Below are 19,810 nucleotides of genomic sequence, written 5' to 3'. Positions count from 1 at the left end.
AATTCTACTATTAAATTTGAATTGAAAACGTTTCTCATCAGGTTTTTACATCTAACATCAATAGTGGGACTACAATGTGAATATTTTCCAGATAATATTTTAATATTTGCTTTGGCTTGAAGACTTTCACTCTGATTCCCAAACTGTCATTTGCATCAAATTAAAAGGTCTTAGTCGTTTGTATTTAAACTTTTATTAATTTAATATAAAAGCCGTTTATTCAAATTAAAGTCTGTCACAAAGAATAAATTTCAATAGAAAACTCTGTAAAATATACTTCACATGTATTCAATACAAGGAGTTCTGTACAAATATTCTGAAAATTACTAGACTTTTAATGGCCACCAGTATACAAAATAGAAGACTACTGTTTTTTGTAATGTACGTTTTTGTAATTTTTCAAACAAGTCCCTTATACAAAACCGATGTAATTGATATATCATAAAATAGGTTAAAAGAATAGTTAACCAGAAATGAAAATGCATTCACCTTCAAGCCAGCCAAGACATGGATTGAGTTTCTTCATCAGGTTCGGAGAAATGTGTCATTCCATCACTGTCTCACCAATGGATCCTCTGTAGTGAATGGGTGCCGTCAGAATGAGAGTCCAAACAGCTGATAAAAACATAATAATCCACACCACTCCAGTCCATCAATTAACATCTTAAAAAGCCAAAGGAAACAAATCCATCATTAAGACATTTTAACTTTAAACTGTCATTTACAGCTAAAATATGATTCTTATATGCATAATAACCCTCCCTCCAGTAAAAAAGTGATCTGGTCTGTAGCAGGAGAGAAATCTGCACAGATCAAGCATCATTTATAAGCCAAAACAAAACAGCTCTGAACAAATATGTGGCTGGATTTTGATGTAAGACTTGGAGGAAGCATTATTATGAATTATGGACGTTTTTATTTTGTCCAGAAGAAATTGATTTTTTTTTCTTAGAAACACACAGCACACGTTACTTGAAGGACTGTTTGGACTCTCATTCTGACGGCACCCATTTACTCCAAGTGATGGAATGCTACATTCCTCCAAATCTGATGAAGAAACAAAAACATCTATGCCTTGGATAGCCCAAGTTAATGTTTAGCAGATTCTCATTTTTGGGTGAACCGTTCCTGTAAATGATGTAATTACTCATGTTTATATGATCTGCTTGTGCAATTATTCAAAGCTGGTTGTGTATCTGATTCAATTCAGTAATCAGGCATCACCCTCTGATACAGCAGTACTGCACCCTTCGCTGAAGGACACATCTCTGACCACAGGGGGGAGCGCTCATTTAATTGGAACATTTTCTGTAGAATAGAGTTTAAAAAATTACATTGAAATCCAGTATTTTATCATAACATACTATGAAATTTTAAAATGACTGTTCTTGTACTGTTTTTGACAACTTTGTAACATTTTGCATATGTAAAGAGAATGTGAATATGGTAAGTGTAAGATTAAACAAAATGTTATCTCTTGATTTAATGGATTAGTCTGTATGTATACAAACGCTTACCGCTCGACTCAGAAACAGTATATCCGTGGACTCATGGGCCTCCGGACCTCCACGTCTGTAGAAATCTCTCACTTCATCTGTTGTCAAAGTGCACCTTCACAGTAAATAACATACAAACGAGTGGTTAAATTAACAGTTCACCATGTGGATGTGTAAGCATTAAAATATCATACCAATAATATTTACCGGACATAAAACTCGGCACTGGGTCGTCCTGCACTAGTGTGGTTCAGCGCAATTCCCATAAACAGCGGTTTGCTCAGAGAATTGACGGGAACGTTCACCTATAATGAGAGTAAAAACAAAAAGACAGAGATGATGAGACCACAAAGCAGCATCAATTGCCACAACTTTTCAGTACAGCATTGGAGCGTCGTCTATCGAATGTAAATCCACAGATACACACCTCATCGCTGATCTCTGCACACACTGAAGAGAAGATCTCTGAAACAACGGCTCTCTCCTTACCCTGCAGGAGATCGACACATATGGCCTCCTCACTGACCTCTGGACACAACATCTACAGACACACACACACATACTACTGCATTTCAGATCATATATACACACCAGCATTTAAACATTTGGAATAATGTTTTTAAAGAAAGATGTCTCTTCTGTACACCAGTTAAACAAAACCTACAAATTCAACATGACACTAATAATAAGGGTCAAACAAATGGATTCTAAAACAGTCCACAATTCACACTCTGGCTCAAGTCTTGCTTAGAAATGAAATGAGAAAAGCAGTACTTGTGTCAAGATGATTCACAGCAAAATTTAACATGAGGAGTAACTTGGCATCAGTGTGTCATTGGTTGTCAACAGATAACAATTGAGCATTCGATGGAAATCAACCAAGCAACCATAACCATGTGCTACAAACACTCTATATTAACAAAGCAAAAGTACCCAAGATAATTAATTACGAATAAGCTTTAGACCTAAGAAGTTCATCAAACAAGAACAGACCTAAAACTCCATGAGAAAAGCTTTTCTACTTTCTACCTCATTATGTTTGTAATGTTATCTTTGGAATTGACATATTGATATTTTATTTATAAATATTATACTTTTTCGCTTATTTCAGTTAACGTCATAAAACTAGCGAGCTAGTAGAACTTACAGAGTCGTGTAAACATGACTAAAGAAGCGAAAAGCGGAGGACCAGACAAACCGAACCATATTCAGTTCAAGCGATTCACTAGCAAAAACCAGATCAAAAGAGCCATTCATTTTTGAATTTCCACATTCGGCTTGTAATGATTTTAAAAAGCACGTGTGATGGGTGAAATGGAACTTTTCGAAACTCTAAATCAGTTAAATCCCTGCCTCACTAAGTGATTCACTGTTTCGTAGCGCTCCAATCGGATCGCGAATCATTTGATTCAGATCGGGAATTTACGTATCGCGAATCATTCAATTCTGATCGGAACTACGAGCGGGTTCGCGAATCATTCGATTCCTGATCTGAAAAGATGGTTCGCGAATCATTATTCAGATCGGGGCCTCGGAGCTCGAATCGCGAACCATTTGATTTAGATCGGAACTTGGGAGCGGGTTCACGAACTGAATGATTCGCGAATTATTTTTTTAGATCAGGGCCTCTGAGCGCGAATCGCGAATCATTTGATTTAGATCGGAACTTGGAAGCGGGTTCGCGAACTGAATGATTCGCGATCTGCGCTTCGACTCCTGATCTGAAATGATGGTTCGCGAATCATTTTTTTGATCAGGGCTTCGGGGCGCGAATCGCGGATCATTTGATTTAGATCGGAACTTGGGAGCAGGTTCGCGAATCGAATGGTTCGCGAATCATTTTTTTGATCAGGGCTTCGGGGCGCGAATCGCGGATCATTTGATTCTGATCGGAACTTCGAGCGGGTTCGCGAATCGAATGGTTCGCCATCTGGGCTTCGAGTCCTGATCTGAAATGATGGTTCGCGCATCATATTTTGGATTGGGGCTTCGGAGAGCGAATCACGAATCATTTGATTTAGATCGGAACTTGGGAGCGGGTTCGCGAATCATTTGATTCTGATCGGAACTTCGAGCGGGTTCGCGAATCGAATGGTTCGCCATCTGGGCTTCGAGTCCTGATCTGAAATGATGGTTCGCGAATCATTTTTTAGATCGGGGCTTCGGAGCGCGAAACGTGAATCATTGGATTTAGATCGGAACTTGGGAGCGGGTTCGCGAATCATTTGATTCTGATCGGAACTTCGAGCGGGTTCACAAATCGAATGGTTTGCGATCTGCGCTTCGAGTCCTGATTTGAAATGATGGTTCGCGCATCATTTTTTGGACTGGGGCTTTGGAGAGCGAATCGCGAATCATTTGATTTAGATCGGAACTTGGGAGCGGGTTTGCGACTCGAATGGTTCGCGATCTGCGCTTTGAGCGGGTTCGCGAATCGAATGGTTTGCGATCTGCGCTTCGAGTCCTGATCTGAAATGATGGCTCGCGAATCATTTTTTGGATTGGGGCTTCGGAGAGCGAATCGCAAATCATTTTATTTAGATCGGAACTTGGAAGCGGGTTCGCGAATCTTTTGATCGGAACTTTGCGGATCGCAAATCTTTTGATTCAAACTGCGAATCTTTTTTCCTTAATTTTTTTTATTAAACAGCAGAAGACAGCAAACTATTTAAGGCAGTATAGTTATAAAAGCAAAAGAAGGAAAAAATAAGTAAGCAAGTATACACAAATACAAAAATTAACCATGGTTTTACTATAGTAAAAGTGTAGTAACCATGTGTTTTTGTTGTTTTTGTATAACCACAGTTTCTACAAATACCACAGTTAAACTGTGGTTAGTGTAGCAAAACCATGGTTGTCATAAAGGGATGTGTTGCCAGGTTAACAAAAAAAAGTGAGCATAAGAGAATAAGGGATCCTGATGAAGGCAGTATTGAGAACCTCTCAGTGTATCTGACCTTTGGCTCAGGATGACCTCCAGGTATGTCTAACAGGCCTGCAGCCTCTGCCACTTTCTGACTTCTCCTCAGTAGGACGACGTCTCCATCCGCGGTGGACATGACGGCACCCACCCCCAGCGGCTGTGCGAGGAAAGCCTGGGGATCTGCACATTCGTTCTGTCCGTGACTCTGCAGATTCCCTGCCTCTCGTGACCAGTTAGTCCCGAGATAGTCTTTATAACTGGTCAGGCCTAACTGTAAAGTTAGCACATAAGATTGCTCATCTTTTGCCAATCTGTCTGAGGACTTATCAGCACTTTCCAACTGGTCTCCTTCGCCACACTGCGGTAGGTTTTGGACGGCCTGTTCTGCCACTGGTCCTTTTTCCATGACAGAGAGCACCGCTGAATGCAATCTGAATTTGGCCCCATTGAAGAGCCACGGTTCTTTGGTCACTCGGTCACTCCACAAGGCTTCAATGTGCTGCTCGATTTCAGGAAAACTCTGCCGATTGAACCTAGTGTGGGATTGAAGCATCAATTTTTTGGTTAAAATTTAGATGTAAAGTGGTTTCTTTGTAACTAGTCACTTCATTACAGTCCTATTTTGTGACTATTTAAAATTTAAAATTACATTATTCCAACATCATTATTTTATATTAAGAAAAAACATTAATGCTGGATATTTATACTGTACCTGTCTGAGATTTCGACGTGAATTTGATGTTCTCCAAGAGCCTGTAATGGGTCACAGTGCAGCATGAGAGACACCTCTGGATCCATGACAAAACCCTTTCAGACTTCTCCTAAGTGGACTTTCAGCATGGGTGTCTTCTCAGTGAGCTGCCTACCTAGATATGATTTTTAAACCGTGTACATCTAGACAGAAAGTTTGTTTTGAGACAGAGTTAATCAGTTATGAAACAACTGACAGATGCCTAACGTTACTACAAAAACAGCTGAAATCGCCTTACAAACGGTTAACTAAATGAATAAAAAGATGCAGTTTAATTTCCAAGAAACACTAAGTTAAAATGCACGTTTAAGACTGCTACTTTTTGTGTTGTTTACAACATACAGCTACTAAGCAAAACTTACTTCCTTACCTAAACCGTACACAGTCGGACTCTTAACCGACCAACTTCCGGAGACGCTGTACTTCAAAATAAAAGTTGTAACATCTGCTGAAAACGAATGAGAGGATAAAATAGAAATAACAACTTCGATTTTTTTCATCTATTTAATGTATTCAGTTTTTTTCAGAGACGCTTACCTGTGAGTCTAGAATTGTAACAAAATATTTAACGTTTTCCACATCAAGTAAAACGATCTCAATTATCATATCTTGTTTTGTACGTAAAATTATTTATGTCTTGACAGCAGATAGGCAGCTTCGCCTAAGGAGTCTGAAGAGATTATTTGAACAGCATTATATGATTTTGTTTTTTTAATTATTTTTGCAATTTTTCGAAGTTACTCAAACTTTAAACTCTCTTGCTACATATTCTAGACCACATTTTATCCCAGGTGAGGAGTAAAATCTCTGTTTAGCTGACTTTAAATTTACATTTTATCAAAAACTTTACCATTTATTTCCAGTGTTGCTACATCAGTATTTAATAAACAAAATCAATTCAAATCAATACACTTGAAAGCACAGTAATATATATATGTTAATTTTCAGTCTGGTTAAAGTTTACTATAAAGAAAAGTTCGTAATCCAGCGCAACAATTAATTAAGACTAAAAAACTAAAAAATACTGACATTACAATGGCCAGCCATGCTTTTCCTAAAAAAAAAAAAAAAAAAAAAAAAATGTATATATATATATATATATATATATATATATATATATATATATATATATATATATATATATATATATATATATACATACATACATACACTTCCGTTCAAAAGTTTGGGGTCAGTACATTTTTATTGTTTCTTTCTTTTTTTGTTTTTTTTTTAAGAAATTAATACTTTTATTCACCAAGGATGTATAGTTAATAATTAAAAGTTTATTAAAAGTTAATAATAAATAAATTTACATTGTTATAAAATATTTATATTTTGAATAAACACTGTACTTTTTAAACGTTATTCATAAAAAGAATCCTGAAAAAAAAAATAAATAAATAAATTTAAAAAAAAAAAAAAAAAATCACAGGTTCCAAAAAATATTTGGCAGCACAACTGTTGATATTATCCAACATTGATGATTCTAATAATAAATCCGCATATTAGAATGATTTCTGAAGGATCATGTGACACTTAAGACTGGAGTAACAGCTGATAAAAATTCAGCTTTTCATCACAGGAATAAATTCTATTTTAAAGTATGTTAAAATAAAAAACATTATTTTATATTGTAAAAACATTTTGCAATATTACTGTTTTTTTTTCTATATTTTTAATCAAATAAATGCAGCCTTGATGAGCATAAGAGACTTCTTTAAAGACTATTACAAGTCTTACTGACCCCAAACTTTTGAACGGTAGTGTATATATGTATATATAAATATATATATATATATATATAATAAAAATAAAATACATATAAAAATTAAATAAATAAAATCAAGTTTGTTTGCTGAATTTTTGTTTTTATTCTACATTTTCATATGGGTTTTTTTCTTTTGTGAAACCAAAGCCAACCTGACCAAACTACACAGACATAAATTATATAAATGGTCATGTGACACACATTCTCATCTATTAGCTTCTTAATACAAACATATCAAGTTGCCCACAATTAAGGCAACTTATTTTCTGGACATCAAGAAGAGAGAGGTTGCCCATGAGACAACCGTCTACAATTCCCAGGTTTTAAAAAAACAACAACAACGTAAAAGTGTTCTGAAAAGACAATAGAACTACACTTTTTATATTCTGTCCAGAACTAGAAGTATTAAAATTTTGCCATTCATGTTGAAGGAATAGAAAGTGCGAGACAAGACCACCAACCGACAAAACAAAACATAAAATAACAACCGGTCATCAAAAAAGAAAATTATCCCTTAAGACAATTAAGTACCCCCATATAACTATTATACAGAAGAAAAAGTGTCTAAGAAAACACCGAAACATTTCAATTGCTTAACTGATTTGAATATTCTAAGCACTACAGAATCAGATAAAAAGGTAATTATCTGATTCATGTGGTCAAGTCGTTAATCATCTTTATAATAAGAATGGCCAGTGCAAAAAAAAAAAAAAAAACAACAGGTCAGTGTTTTGCTAAGCATTGCATCACAAAAAGACCCCAAACAATTCATCGACAGGTGCATCTGGTAGCAATCATCTCCTCATACTCCTTGTAGGCAATAGAGCCGTCGTTTTCAATGGTCAAAACACTCAGTGGATTATATTCTGAAGGTACACAAGAAGGTCTAGGCACAGAGGAGTCCAGCTTCTCGTAAATAATGTTCTGAACCATTGTGTGCACCGGCGACCCATAAATATATCCCACAGCCCTCGGACAAGATCCCTTACAATACCTCGGATTGTATTTGTGAGGCGCTATGATCCAGTGGTCCAGTTTGAGTTGACTGAAGCTCACTTTTAAATCATAGAGGTCACAGTCATCTGTTGGAAAGTCGTACATAGGGACGAGTTTGGGCATGCTGGTTTCCGCAAATGGCGAATCGGTGCTCTTTAGGGTGCCTCGTCTCTTTCGCGAAGCCGAATCCCACCATGTGGACTTTCCATCCCAGCGGTTTGTCGTCAGGTCCACCATCCTACCTCGTGTGGCTCTTCTCTGGTATGCAACCTCGCTGGTGTCGTTAAGGTACAGAAGAAGAGACGGAGATCTGTGTGTTAACTCCACCGGGCTCTTATGAACCTGGCCTCCTGGTCTGGGGATCATGTCTTCGACGCAGGTCAGGTTGATCAGCAGATGGATGTGCTTCTTGTGGGCTTGAATGAGAGGCTGGAGGAAGGAGGTCACGTCGACCTCCACCCAGCGACGGCGGACTCTCCTCTCGGTGTGGACGCGGAAGGTGAGGAGGGGGACCGACTGCTGCGTGCTGAGATGCGGAGAACACATGTGATCCTTGGAGGGCTTCTGTTCCTTGACATCGAGGTAGCAGAGCGATGTGAACGGGGTGATGTGGTTGTGGTCGAAAGAGTAAAGCAGGACCGACTTCAGTAGCTGCTCCTGAGACCTCACTCGATTCAGACTGTAGGAAATATCCTGCATGAAGAATTCTGCCAAGATAACACATAGAACTATTGAGGAACACATCCTTTGCTTGACCTAAGTTATAATGTGTTTATTTATTGCTTGATTGCAGTTTGCTCAAATTTTGGATTTTGTTTACATTTTTCTAGTAAAAGAAATACTTAAATGAAGAAGAAAGCCAAAATATTAAGAGTCATTTGTGTATATTTACTGGGTAATCCACTGTTTTGTAGAGGAAGGTCAAAATAATTTTCACCTGAGATTTGGAGCCAAATTACAGGGGGGTAAAAATGATTTCAGAAAGATGGCAGCATGATTATATTATTTTTACAAAGAAATTGGTAGATCTATTAGTAAAATCTTTTGACCTTAGCAATTTGTGTTGCATTATATGTCAATGGTCACAGTTCAAAAACAGGGAAAAAGTACTTCACGTTTCTCTTCTGCCAAGTTTGCATGGCTGTAACTCAAGACGTATTTAGGTTATCTTAATGCCATTTAGAGAAATGTATAAAATCTAGATGAAAGTCAAAAAACATAAGTGCCATGGATGCATATTTGCCGAGTAATCCACTGTTTTGTAGAGGAGGGTCAAAATGATAATTTTCACCTAAGATTTGGAGCCAAATTTTCGGGAGGTAAAAATGATTTTAGAAAGATGGAAGTATCATTATGTTATTTTTACACAGAGATTGGTAGGTCTACTAATAAAATCTGTTGACTTTAGCAATCCTTGTTGAATTATGTCAATGTCACAGTTCAAATATAGGCAAAAAGCACTTCACCTTTCTCTTCTGCCAAGTTTGCATGGCTATAACTCATTAAAGGGTCATCAGATGCTAGGTTCACTTTTACATGTTGTTTGAACATGAATGTGTGTTGGCAGTATATGTACAAATCTACCCTATAATGGTAAAAATCCATGCAGTGGTCTTTAATTAATCTGTAAAAATAATATCCCCTTTTTCAAGTCGAGTCATTCTCAGATGCCTGCCATTGTGGCGTCACACCCACAGAGGCCGTTTAGCGGCTAAATGCGGACTCAAGTAAACCAGCTCATCACTCCTCAGAGAGAAGAGAGGGGCGGGGCGAGCAGAGCTCATTTGCATTTAAAGCAGCCTCGACCAGAATGGGATGATTTTTGCAGAGCTCATTTTGACAAGGTAAAAAGGGTGTTGTTTTACACTACCGTTGAGAATTTTTAACCAAAGTACATTATAGACTTTTCATTAAGACCCTAAAGAATCATATCAACTTGTGGAAAATGGGCATCCGATGACCCCTTTAAGTGTTAAAAATATCTGAATGCCCTTTTAGATATTGGGTCTTAAACTTTCCTTTTAGGATCTTTATTTTTAAGGCCGTGTATAGTTCAGTCCTGGAGATATATGGATTTCAATGCAGCCTCAGGAGCAAACGGTTTAACTGTATATGGATTTTTAGTGGTCAAAAACCAAATGTTTGTATACAGCTGATATTTATTGTATAAATGTTGAAACTAGAATTATAGATTGTTTCTCTCTGTCAAAACAATTGCATAGACATACCTATCTGGGCGTTAAAAATGCACGGAAATGCCCAAGTCAAGGTACATTAATAGACCATTCATAAGAATCTACACGTTATTCCCATTTTTGATCATCATTGGCATATACTGCAGCACACATAGTTAAGTCAGTAGATTTTACTAATATACTTATCAATCTCTGTGTAAACATTATAATGATGTTGCCATCTTTCTAAAGTCATTTTAACCCCCTGTAATTTGGCTCTGAATCTTAGGTGAAAATTGTAATTTTGACCCTCCTCTACAAAACAGTGGATTACTCAGTAAATATACACCAATGACATTTAATATTTTGGCTTTCATCACTACACATGTTTATCTTTCTTCAATTTTTTTAAAATAAATAAATAAAATAAAAATATTGACAATCAAAAATTTGAGCTGGGGAAGTTTTGAAATTTGGCTCACTAGTTTGTTTACTTTCTGTATAGCATTTTCTGTAAAGTAGTACAGTGCAACAGTAATATAAAATAATAGTTTATTTTAATTTATGAGTTAAAAGTTATGGGAGGCCACTGTAAATTAGTCTTCTTTAGTTTTGATGTCACAGCACTCTATTACATTCATGTTCAACAGGGAGCAACGTTCAGATTGTGAAAGTGCGGATGCCATGACTGTGGTTTTCCTGTAGAACTGGGCTACTTTAAAACTGTTGTTGAGGGCTGTTTTTTAAAAGTTGTATTTGACTGAAAAAGCTTGTAAGAAAACAACTGACCTATTTATTTTACATTCAGTGATAAAGGTGTACTAGATGAGTTTAGTGTGGAAGGGGCACTGATAGATACGTTTATGATTACTAATATATAGTGATTTTCAGGTTGAAATTGTGTGTAACGCATAACAGTGACTTATTTTGAGTTTTGATATTTGAGATAGATTTTTTTGTTCATTTTGGGTTAATTGTTACACAGACCTGGCAACCCTGTCCAGAAGTAAAAATCCCATGAACTTTCTCTATAAACAAACTGATTTATAACAATAATGCATAAAACTTTCAAGACATAAATGGCAGTAAGGTTGAGATGATGCAACTTCAGAAGTACATAAGTTTTTTTTTTTTTTTTAAATAGTATAGAAAAGCTGAATAACCACTGAAGAACGACACTACCCACAATCCTTAAAAGTTAGTAGAATTTTGCTTCTCCTCGAAAAATAAATGAAGAGATTTTTATTGAGAGATTTCTGCCCACCAAAACTTGATGCTTCAGAGAGATTGTAAAAGAAATTAATCAGAAGAGAATAAAATCTTATGGGTTTGAAATGACATGAGCAAATTATGACCGTTTCATTTCAACACATCACTTTAAATCTCCCTACAAAATTACACAAATTGTATATATTTGAGTATTCTGCAATAAATGTAATTTTTTTTTGCACTAACATTAAATATGTAGTTCAGTGCCACATAAAAGTAGTATACAGTCTAATGATTTTTGCCTCAAACAAAGGTTAATTTTTGTAGTTGTTTTTTTTGGTTCATTGTTTGGAACTCTTTAATTTATAAAAAAAATGAAGAAAAAAAACTGAATAGGAAATGGGTCTAATTTTTCAATAAATTTTGCCTGAAGCATAAGATACTCATTAACTTTACAGAACAATAGTATAAAAATCAATCATGCTGTTGCTTCTTAATATCATACATCAATATATTAATGTTATTTATAACACGTTCAGAATAGCTTGTGATATTGCTTTTTTTATATTGATAAAAACTTTTTTCTTTTTTTTTGCAGTATGTGCAATACTTTGGGAAATTTAAGTTATCTCAGTATTCCATCAATACAGATGACTTGCATACTGTAAAAAGTTAGCCCAAGTAAATTTCAGGACTAGTTAGGAAGGATCATGTAGACATTTCCTATTCAGTTTTGTGACAGTTCTGTGAATTATATATATATATATATATATATATATATATATATATATTTTTTTTTTTTTTTTATATTTTTTTTTTTTATTTTAATTCACACAACAAAAACTGAATAGGAAATGTCTACATGATCCTTCCTAACTATTAATAAAATAAATTATAAATAAATTTATTTATTTATTTATTTATTTATTTAATTCACAGAACAAAACTGAATAGGAAATGTCTACATGATCCTTCCTAACTAATTAATAAAATAAATTATAAATAAATAAATAAATTTATTTATTTATTAATTCACAGAACAAAACTGAATAGGAAATGTCTACATGATCCTTCCTAACTATTAATAAAACAAATTTTATTTATTTATTTATGTATGTATGTATTTATTCACAGAACAAAACTGAATAGGAAATGTGTCTAATACTCTCAAAAACATTTTTGCCTTTTTGCATTTTTATAAACATTTTGCCTAAAGCATAAGATACTCATTACCTTTATTGAACAGTAGTATAAAGCAATATCACACATGCATAAATTGTAAACATGCATGATCAAACTCAAAGATTCGGATAACAGAGTAATTCAAATAGTTATACCTCGGTTTTGCTCGAGACACTCCTCTCTAGGTGTGATCAGACGGGCAGTGTTGTACAGGTGTGAGGCCTCGGGACTCCTGTTCGGTTTGGATGATAGTTTATACAGTCTCTTCATGTAGCGCACATATCTGGAGTCAGGTTTGGCTCGTGGTGTGAAATCTCCCCATGGGTTCTGCCCAGACAAAGCCTTCAGCAAAGGGCTCAGGATATTACCGTGGTGAAGGGTGGCGTCGGGTTCAGCAGACTCGTTTTCCAAGCTGTAGCACGACTTAAACGACAGGCCGATAACCACGAGCACCATAAAGGAATAACGCGCACCACATTTAAAAAGCGGCGTCGCCATAATAAATACAGCCTGGAGAAGACTTCAGAGTCTCCGGCCAAACCGCACTTCCGTCGCCCTTACCTGACAGACAGGTGTGCGCAATCAGGGCGATTTTTTGGCAGAAAATTAAGTGTAGGTATCCACAAAATGTTAATATAGTACGATCTACAGATTTTGATTTTTACACGTCTCAAACAACGCGACATTTCTTTTAGATTCGCTGTGGACGAGTTTGAACGGGTTTACGTTCAAGTTATGGTTTGGATTTTATGCCCAAAAGATTGGATTTGGTTAAGCTGTGGACAACGTGCCAGTAATTAAACTAGCTACGGGGGAGTTGGGTCTGCATCACGAGGACAACTGACCCCGGTTGCAAAAAAAACAAAAACAAACAAACAATAGAAACCAACACAATTTGTAATGGTTTTACTGGTTTCAATGAAAACTGTAATGGTGCCTATTGGTTTCTACTGGTAAATTGTAATTAAAACCACTAAATCCCAATGGAACATGTCCTAAAACACACAAGGAAACCATTTTTAATGCATAGGTTTTCAACCCTGCTCCTGGGGACCCACTTTCCTGCAGAGTTTTGCTCCAACCCTAATCAAACACACCTGAACCAGCTAATCAAGGTCTTTATAGGCGTTTCACTTCACTATTGTACCTAATATTTATTTAGGTTGACCAGAGGTCATCTTTTTCCTGGTCGGAGTTACTAATTTGCCTAAAATGTGTGGGTTTTGGCTTTGTTTTTCTTTTTTCACACTTGCTGAAGGTAATGACTGAAAAGGGTTTCGACCAATGGCATGCAAGCATTGTATATAATTGACCAATCGTGGCTTGTGAGAAGGCGGGATCTATAGACAATGGCCAAAGCAATACAAATACACATATATTATGTAATGTATGAGGACTGTAGAGATGGTTAATAAAAATAACAAAGCCAAACATTTTAGGCATTTTAGAAGTCCAGACCAGGACATGTCTGGGGAAAATATGCTTATAATGAATGAATAAATGTACATTCATTGTCCCTAACATGTCTTAGAATATTGACTAAAATAAAATCAATAAATCAGTGCTTTTAGAGGTTATTTGTTTTCTTAGTGTTCTTTGGTCACAATAGTTGGTGAACACAGAGGTTAACTTTGGTTTGGATGTTCCCATGGTACCTGTAATTTAAATAAAAAAAAATCCTTAAAACATTTTTTTATTTTTCTTTCATCAAAATGTTAAAAACAAAATTGTGTTCCTTAATGACATCTTCTAGCAGAAAGTGACATCACTCTGAGAAAACAACAGTGTAAATATATATATGCAATTAAATTTTTCTGGCATTTTTTTTGTTTTGCATTGTAAATTTTTTTTATTCATAAAACCAAATTTCTCAGTAAGGTCTTTCTTGTGGGGATTTTGCTTATTGTTAAATCTCTTAAACTTATTGATACCAATAAGAATAACAAGTTTCTTAAGGCTTATGACGATATTTTTCTTAGTGATTAAGAATATATTATATATGCAATTTAATGATAATTTTGCAACATCACCTCAAATTGCTAACTTTTACTGAAAATAAATGACATCCAGTAACTCTTTTCAAATACCTGTCAAATGGTTACCTTTTTTAAATTGTTCAACTTCTTATTGTTAGCATTTATAACAAATGCTAACAAACAAGATTGTTGTTGGGTTTTGTCGGGTCAATGTGTTTATGCTACGGAAGGAAATTTAAAAATACATGAATTTTAACACATAAAAAACACAGAGTTTGCATGTGGCCAATGTGTTATGAGTGAAATATCAATGCATCCATTGTACACATTGACAGCCTTCATGATAAATGGCAAAGAAATGTGGTTTAAAGGCTCAATCACACCAAAAACATTTACTAAAATGATCATATTAGGGCCCACACCAACACACAACAACATTCTGTTTATTATAAGCGCACATTTATGTCCACTGTCACTTTAAACGCTCAAGCTCTTTGAAATTGAGTGGATTCTGTGAATGTTAAGGTTAATAAGCCCATCTCTGATATTGTTCCTCTGTGTTGTTACTGTGGAGTAGACTTAGCTATTCTCATAGAATTATAGAATTATTGTTAAAATTAGATAACATACTTGGTTTGAATGGCCTATCTAGATGAGCATTTTTTTCCATGACACTCACAGTGAATTGAGGCAGTTTAATGTTGACCGTGGGATCCTGCATAATGGCTGAGCCACGAACAATGACCCTATAAATTAGTCAGCAAAACACAAAGAACTATTATTTTGGTTTCTCTAACACAGAAATACTAACTGCCTCTGTTTGTGATAAATAATGCTGAGAACATAAAATCAAGAATTCACAACTCATTCAACATTTATTTACATAAACTTGAATTGAGTATTACTACTAGTAATCAAAGAAATAATGCTTAAGACATGCTAGTCTTAATCAGAATGTGTAGCTTAAGTGCTCAAATTTGGCTCAGAATACTTCACTTGCAACAGTGAACCACTCTGAATCCAAAAGATATGCTTTCTGAAATGACCTTCACCTCGCAGTTAAACAAGAGCAGCTCTAACCGAGAGGCAAGGGCACTTGCATCATTCCAGATCACCGCACAGCAGTCAAAAGACTCTGAATGAAGTTATGCTAAGCTCCGGCGCCCATGAAATCACGCCTGAATCACTGCCCGACTGTGACAAAGGCCTCATTATATTTTTCAGGCTGTTTCCAACATTGATAAATTCCTGGTTTTATTCTTACACATTAGATCGTTAAAGTGGTTATTTGCATAAAGTTTCACCTAAATTTAACCTCGGGTTATGTATAAATTAAAGAACCGAGCTACAGTTTATCTCTTCAGTATTACACAGACATCACATCAAGCATAAAATGAGTTCAAGGACGACAAGCTACATCCCACACAGAGGCCTCTCGCCCCATTCATTCAGCAGCATGAGTGTTTCTCTAGGCACTGTTCACAGCACAGCCATCAGATAAGAAAGATGACAGAGTTACTGTTTGAGGAAAGCCAAAAAATGATCTCACAAGTCACATGGTGACATAATTTCTGACAATGAAGCATATTTCCCCCCCATATTTGCATTACAAAGGATTCAGATTTTTGATATTTTTTTGAAATTCTGAAAACTCTTAATAATGATTCAGAATGAAGTTTTTCTACTTTAATTTCAGCATAAATTAAGGGCAGTACAATTAGTATCATGAAATACTTTGCAAGTACTCTCCCTCAAGCCATCTAAGATGTAGATGAGTTTGTTTCTTCATCAGATTTGGAGAAATGTAGCATTCCATCAATTGCTCTCCACTGGATCCTCTGCAGTGAATGGGTGCCGTCAGAATGAGAGTCCAAACAGCTGATAAAAGCATCACAATAATCCACAAGAAATCCACACCACCCCACTCCTTCAGTTAACATCTTGAGAAGTGAAAAGTTACATGTTTCTACGAAGCAAAGCAACCATTAAGATGTTTTTAACTTTAAACTGTTGCTTTTGCCTATGAGTCCTCTAACCATTTTATATATTGAATATTGCTTTCGACATTGGAATAGTCATCTCATCTGAATCAGGAGAGAAACAGGGGGTTTTACAAGCCTAAACAGCTCTAGATTTTGATGTGAAAGGCAATAGGGGATGAAGCGTTAAGAATTATGGATTTGTATTTTATCCATTAGCAATGGTTTGAAGTTAAAAACATCGTAATGATGGATTTGTTTCTCATAAACATGCAGGTTTTGGCTTCACAAGATGATAAATGATGGACTGGAGTGGTGTGGATTACTTGTGGATTATTGTAATGTTTTTATCAGCCGTTTGGACTCTCATTCTGACGGCACCCATTCACTACAAAGGATCCATTGGTGAGCAACTGATGTAATGCTACATTCCTCCAAATCTGATGAGGAAACAAACTCACCTACATCATGAGTGTATTAAATTATTAAAATGGCATTAAATGTAAAATTTTAACACATTTTGGGACAAGCTATTCCTTTAAATTAGTTTGTTTTGCATTTACAGCATGAGAATTTTAGTGGAAAAACACTTACATTTTCATGAAAGTGTCATTGTGACCCAATATTTACATAACACTTAAGCCAATTTTATTTCATATGAGCTGGACATGTTTTTCAGCCTTTCGGCTATGTTAGTGCTAAAACACATTTTCTTGTTACTTATTAACCTCATTAACAAACATAATCATCTGTAGACGCAAATCTGTCACTGTACAATCACCAGTTAAATTAACAACACATTATATTAAACCTACAACAAATAAGTCTATTTTTAGAGTGCGTTATCTTTCAGTTGGGATATTTTACTGCAGCAGTTTGCGATTAATTGCGACGTTCTTTCTGGGATCTTCATGATCATCTCTGACGAAGTGGAAGCTTGGTCGGCGTCTGTATTTCTTCTTTTGTCCAGTGATGTGGGGCTGAAATAGTTTACCCAGGGTGTTGAATCCTTTCGGGAGGTCTGAGTGATTCTGGGCGTCCCGCTGCAGGCTGTGAGGGTCTCCGAGCATCTTTCTGATTTCAACAGACACGTCTGGATTTAGATAATGATAGGGTTTTTTACCACTATTGTCCCGTATGTTAGTGTTGGCACCATATTCACACACCAGCAGCGATATCACACGTTCACGGCTGTGAATGGCGGCTATGTGGAGTGCCGTGTACCCGTCATAAGACTTAGCATTCACATCGATCCCTGCGTCACCTCTCTGTCTGGAAACATCAATGACTTTACACACCATTTCACCGTTTCCGCTTTTAGCAGCCCAGTGCAGGATTGTGAATCCAGACATGAAATTTGGCTTCGCTGCCAGCTGAGGGTCTTTCAGCAGGAGGCTGTAAATCTGACGCCAACATCCCGTTGCTGATTTCACAAGCCACTCATGCTCCATTGGTCCCAAAGGAATTTCATCTGAGGCTTTAGCCTCATTACCACCAGATCTGGTGAGTTTACTACACCTTCGCAGTTGTGGCGAACCCTGCGCCTCAAGCTCCTTTCGTTTGGCTCTCAGAGACCTGTAGAGAAAACCTTCTCCGGCAACACACGCTTTGACTTTCAGAGTTCGCTCAGCAGTCGCTGCAGGTGGCGGTTCAGCATCTAAGCTTGTTTTTCCCTTTGCATCATGTCGCAGCTCACTTAGTGGAGATTTTATGGCCACAAGAGCAAAAACAGCCCCTGTTTTGCCACTTTTGGCATCAGCTGTCACGCTGAGCACCCTTGCTGTCAAAGACTCAGTTGCATTATAATCAAACTCAGCATCATGTGCGCTTTTACTGCTATTACTCACAGTTTGTGGAGTATGGCAATGACAATAATTGTTATTAATAATATCCACATTCTCTATTTCACTGGAATCACGTGTGGATTTGCTACTGCACGGCGATTCGGTAAAACTGAGTTTTTCACCTGTGATGAATCCCTGGTGCTTTTTCTTCACAGCCACGTACTTCACATCATCGACTTGTTTCACCACGGCTACGTTGTTGACCAGGCGTTTGAAGAGCTCTCTGTTTTGTTTCTTTTCCGCGGGGTCGCTGGAGTTTATAAGTCCTTTGAACTTGCTCACAAGCTCCGAGTTTTTCACTTTCCCCCCGCGCTCCAGTAAAAAGGTTAAGATCATGTCTTGAGTCAAAGCCATTTCCACGCCGCTGTAGTTTTTCAGTAGTAGTTGTGTGAGATGTTTCAACAACAACCTGCTGTTTCCGGTTATCCTCTGAAATCCGCGTGCCTCCCTCTTATCCAAGACCAGCACGTGAACGCGCGGCGAATGAAGGATGCGGCTGCGCGTGCATGGAGGAGGGAAGCGGAGTTCACGCGCAGCAGCATCCTCACAGAAAAGATTAGTAAGTGTGCATCTTTCGTCTACAGCTCTTTATGATTTATGACCCAATAAACAAACGTACCTAAGAACATATTAACTCATTAAACAAATAAAATGCATAAAAATTCCAAAATCATTTCACACTATATGCAAAGCATAATATCGTGGTTTGCATGCCACCTTCTGGTTAGTTCATTTTTATCGCTCTGCTACTACTTTCACAAGTTTTTTTTAAAAGCAAAAATACTTTATAACAAGTACATAACTATACAATATCAAGAACAATAGAGGACAAAATATAAAAAATAATACAAGGAAGAAAGTTAAATAAATAACATACCATGAACAAGAGGGAATTATGCAAGGTTAAACACTGAAAGAAATTTTTGACTTCTGAATGATTTTTTGTTTTTGTTTTTTATGCCCATCAAAGACAAACCATAAGAATTCTAATCAACCAGAAAAATGGACAGTAGTGGATTCTTACTCAAAAAATGTACATTTGTGAATAACATTTTTAGGAGTTTAACAAAAGATTCACAATATATTGAATACAGGAGTTAGAGTTATAATAAAAGAAAATAATATCAAAAGTTTTAATACATATACATAATATTTTTTTTTTTTTTTTGAGAGAGAGAGAGAGATTTTTACAATCTCTTTATTAACAATTATTTTAACAATTAACACAAAACTTTATAACGCTATCTCAACTCATTAATAAAAAACAACTCATCATTAAGTACATAGCACAACCCAACATCACAGCACCATTCAATCTTAAAAACATCAATTGCATTCATCAATTTATAATAATTAAAATCAACAACAACTCTTGATTTGATCATATTTTTAAAAACTGATACAATATGTTTTCCATTTCTCTGTTCTATTTCATCTTTCCTGGAAATATAAATTGCTAAGAGAGAGAGAGAGAGAGAGAGAAAGTGATAGGTACATAACTTCCAAATT

The 19,810-nt window shown here is 36.2% G+C and overlaps 3 protein-coding genes across 4 annotated transcripts; all 3 read right to left on the bottom strand.

Moving 5' to 3' along the window:
- Positions 1-177: 177 nt before the first annotated feature.
- nudt22 (nudix (nucleoside diphosphate linked moiety X)-type motif 22) lies at positions 178-5,662 on the bottom strand. Of its 2 annotated transcripts, none has more exons than XM_051127863.1 (7): positions 5,541-5,662; positions 5,132-5,313; positions 4,454-4,952; positions 1,924-2,037; positions 1,704-1,801; positions 1,518-1,611; positions 178-1,308 (listed from the first exon to the last, which is right to left on the bottom strand). In XM_051127863.1, exons 2-7 carry the CDS (start codon positions 5,215-5,217, stop codon positions 1,207-1,209), a joined length of 993 nt encoding a protein of 330 aa, XP_050983820.1. In that variant the 5' UTR covers positions 5,218-5,313; positions 5,541-5,662; the 3' UTR covers positions 178-1,206. The 2 variants fall into 2 exon arrangements, with proteins under 2 accessions (XP_050983820.1, XP_050983821.1); XM_051127864.1 differs by having other exon boundaries at positions 5,533-5,551.
- Positions 5,663-7,033: 1,371 nt separating this feature from the next.
- Positions 7,034-13,371, bottom strand: gdf9 (growth differentiation factor 9). Its single transcript, XM_051127112.1, has 2 exons — positions 12,658-13,371; positions 7,034-8,644 (listed from the first exon to the last, which is right to left on the bottom strand). The coding sequence occupies exons 1-2, from the start codon at positions 12,998-13,000 to the stop codon at positions 7,710-7,712; spliced, it is 1,278 nt and encodes a 425-aa protein (XP_050983069.1). The 5' UTR covers positions 13,001-13,371; the 3' UTR covers positions 7,034-7,709.
- A 3,222-nt stretch (positions 13,372-16,593) lies between these two features.
- sowahab (sosondowah ankyrin repeat domain family member Ab) lies at positions 16,594-18,755 on the bottom strand. Its single transcript, XM_051127098.1, has one exon. The coding sequence runs from the start codon at positions 18,653-18,655 to the stop codon at positions 17,321-17,323; it is 1,335 nt and encodes a 444-aa protein (XP_050983055.1). The 5' UTR covers positions 18,656-18,755; the 3' UTR covers positions 16,594-17,320.
- Between the last annotated feature and the right edge of the window lie 1,055 nt (positions 18,756-19,810).

This window comes from Labeo rohita, chromosome 14 (assembly GCF_022985175.1).
Source record: "Labeo rohita strain BAU-BD-2019 chromosome 14, IGBB_LRoh.1.0, whole genome shotgun sequence".
Classification (NCBI taxonomy): domain Eukaryota; kingdom Metazoa; phylum Chordata; class Actinopteri; order Cypriniformes; family Cyprinidae; genus Labeo; species Labeo rohita.
The sequence above is the reverse complement of the archived record's forward strand: the minus strand, read 5'-3'. Positions and strand labels throughout refer to the sequence as shown.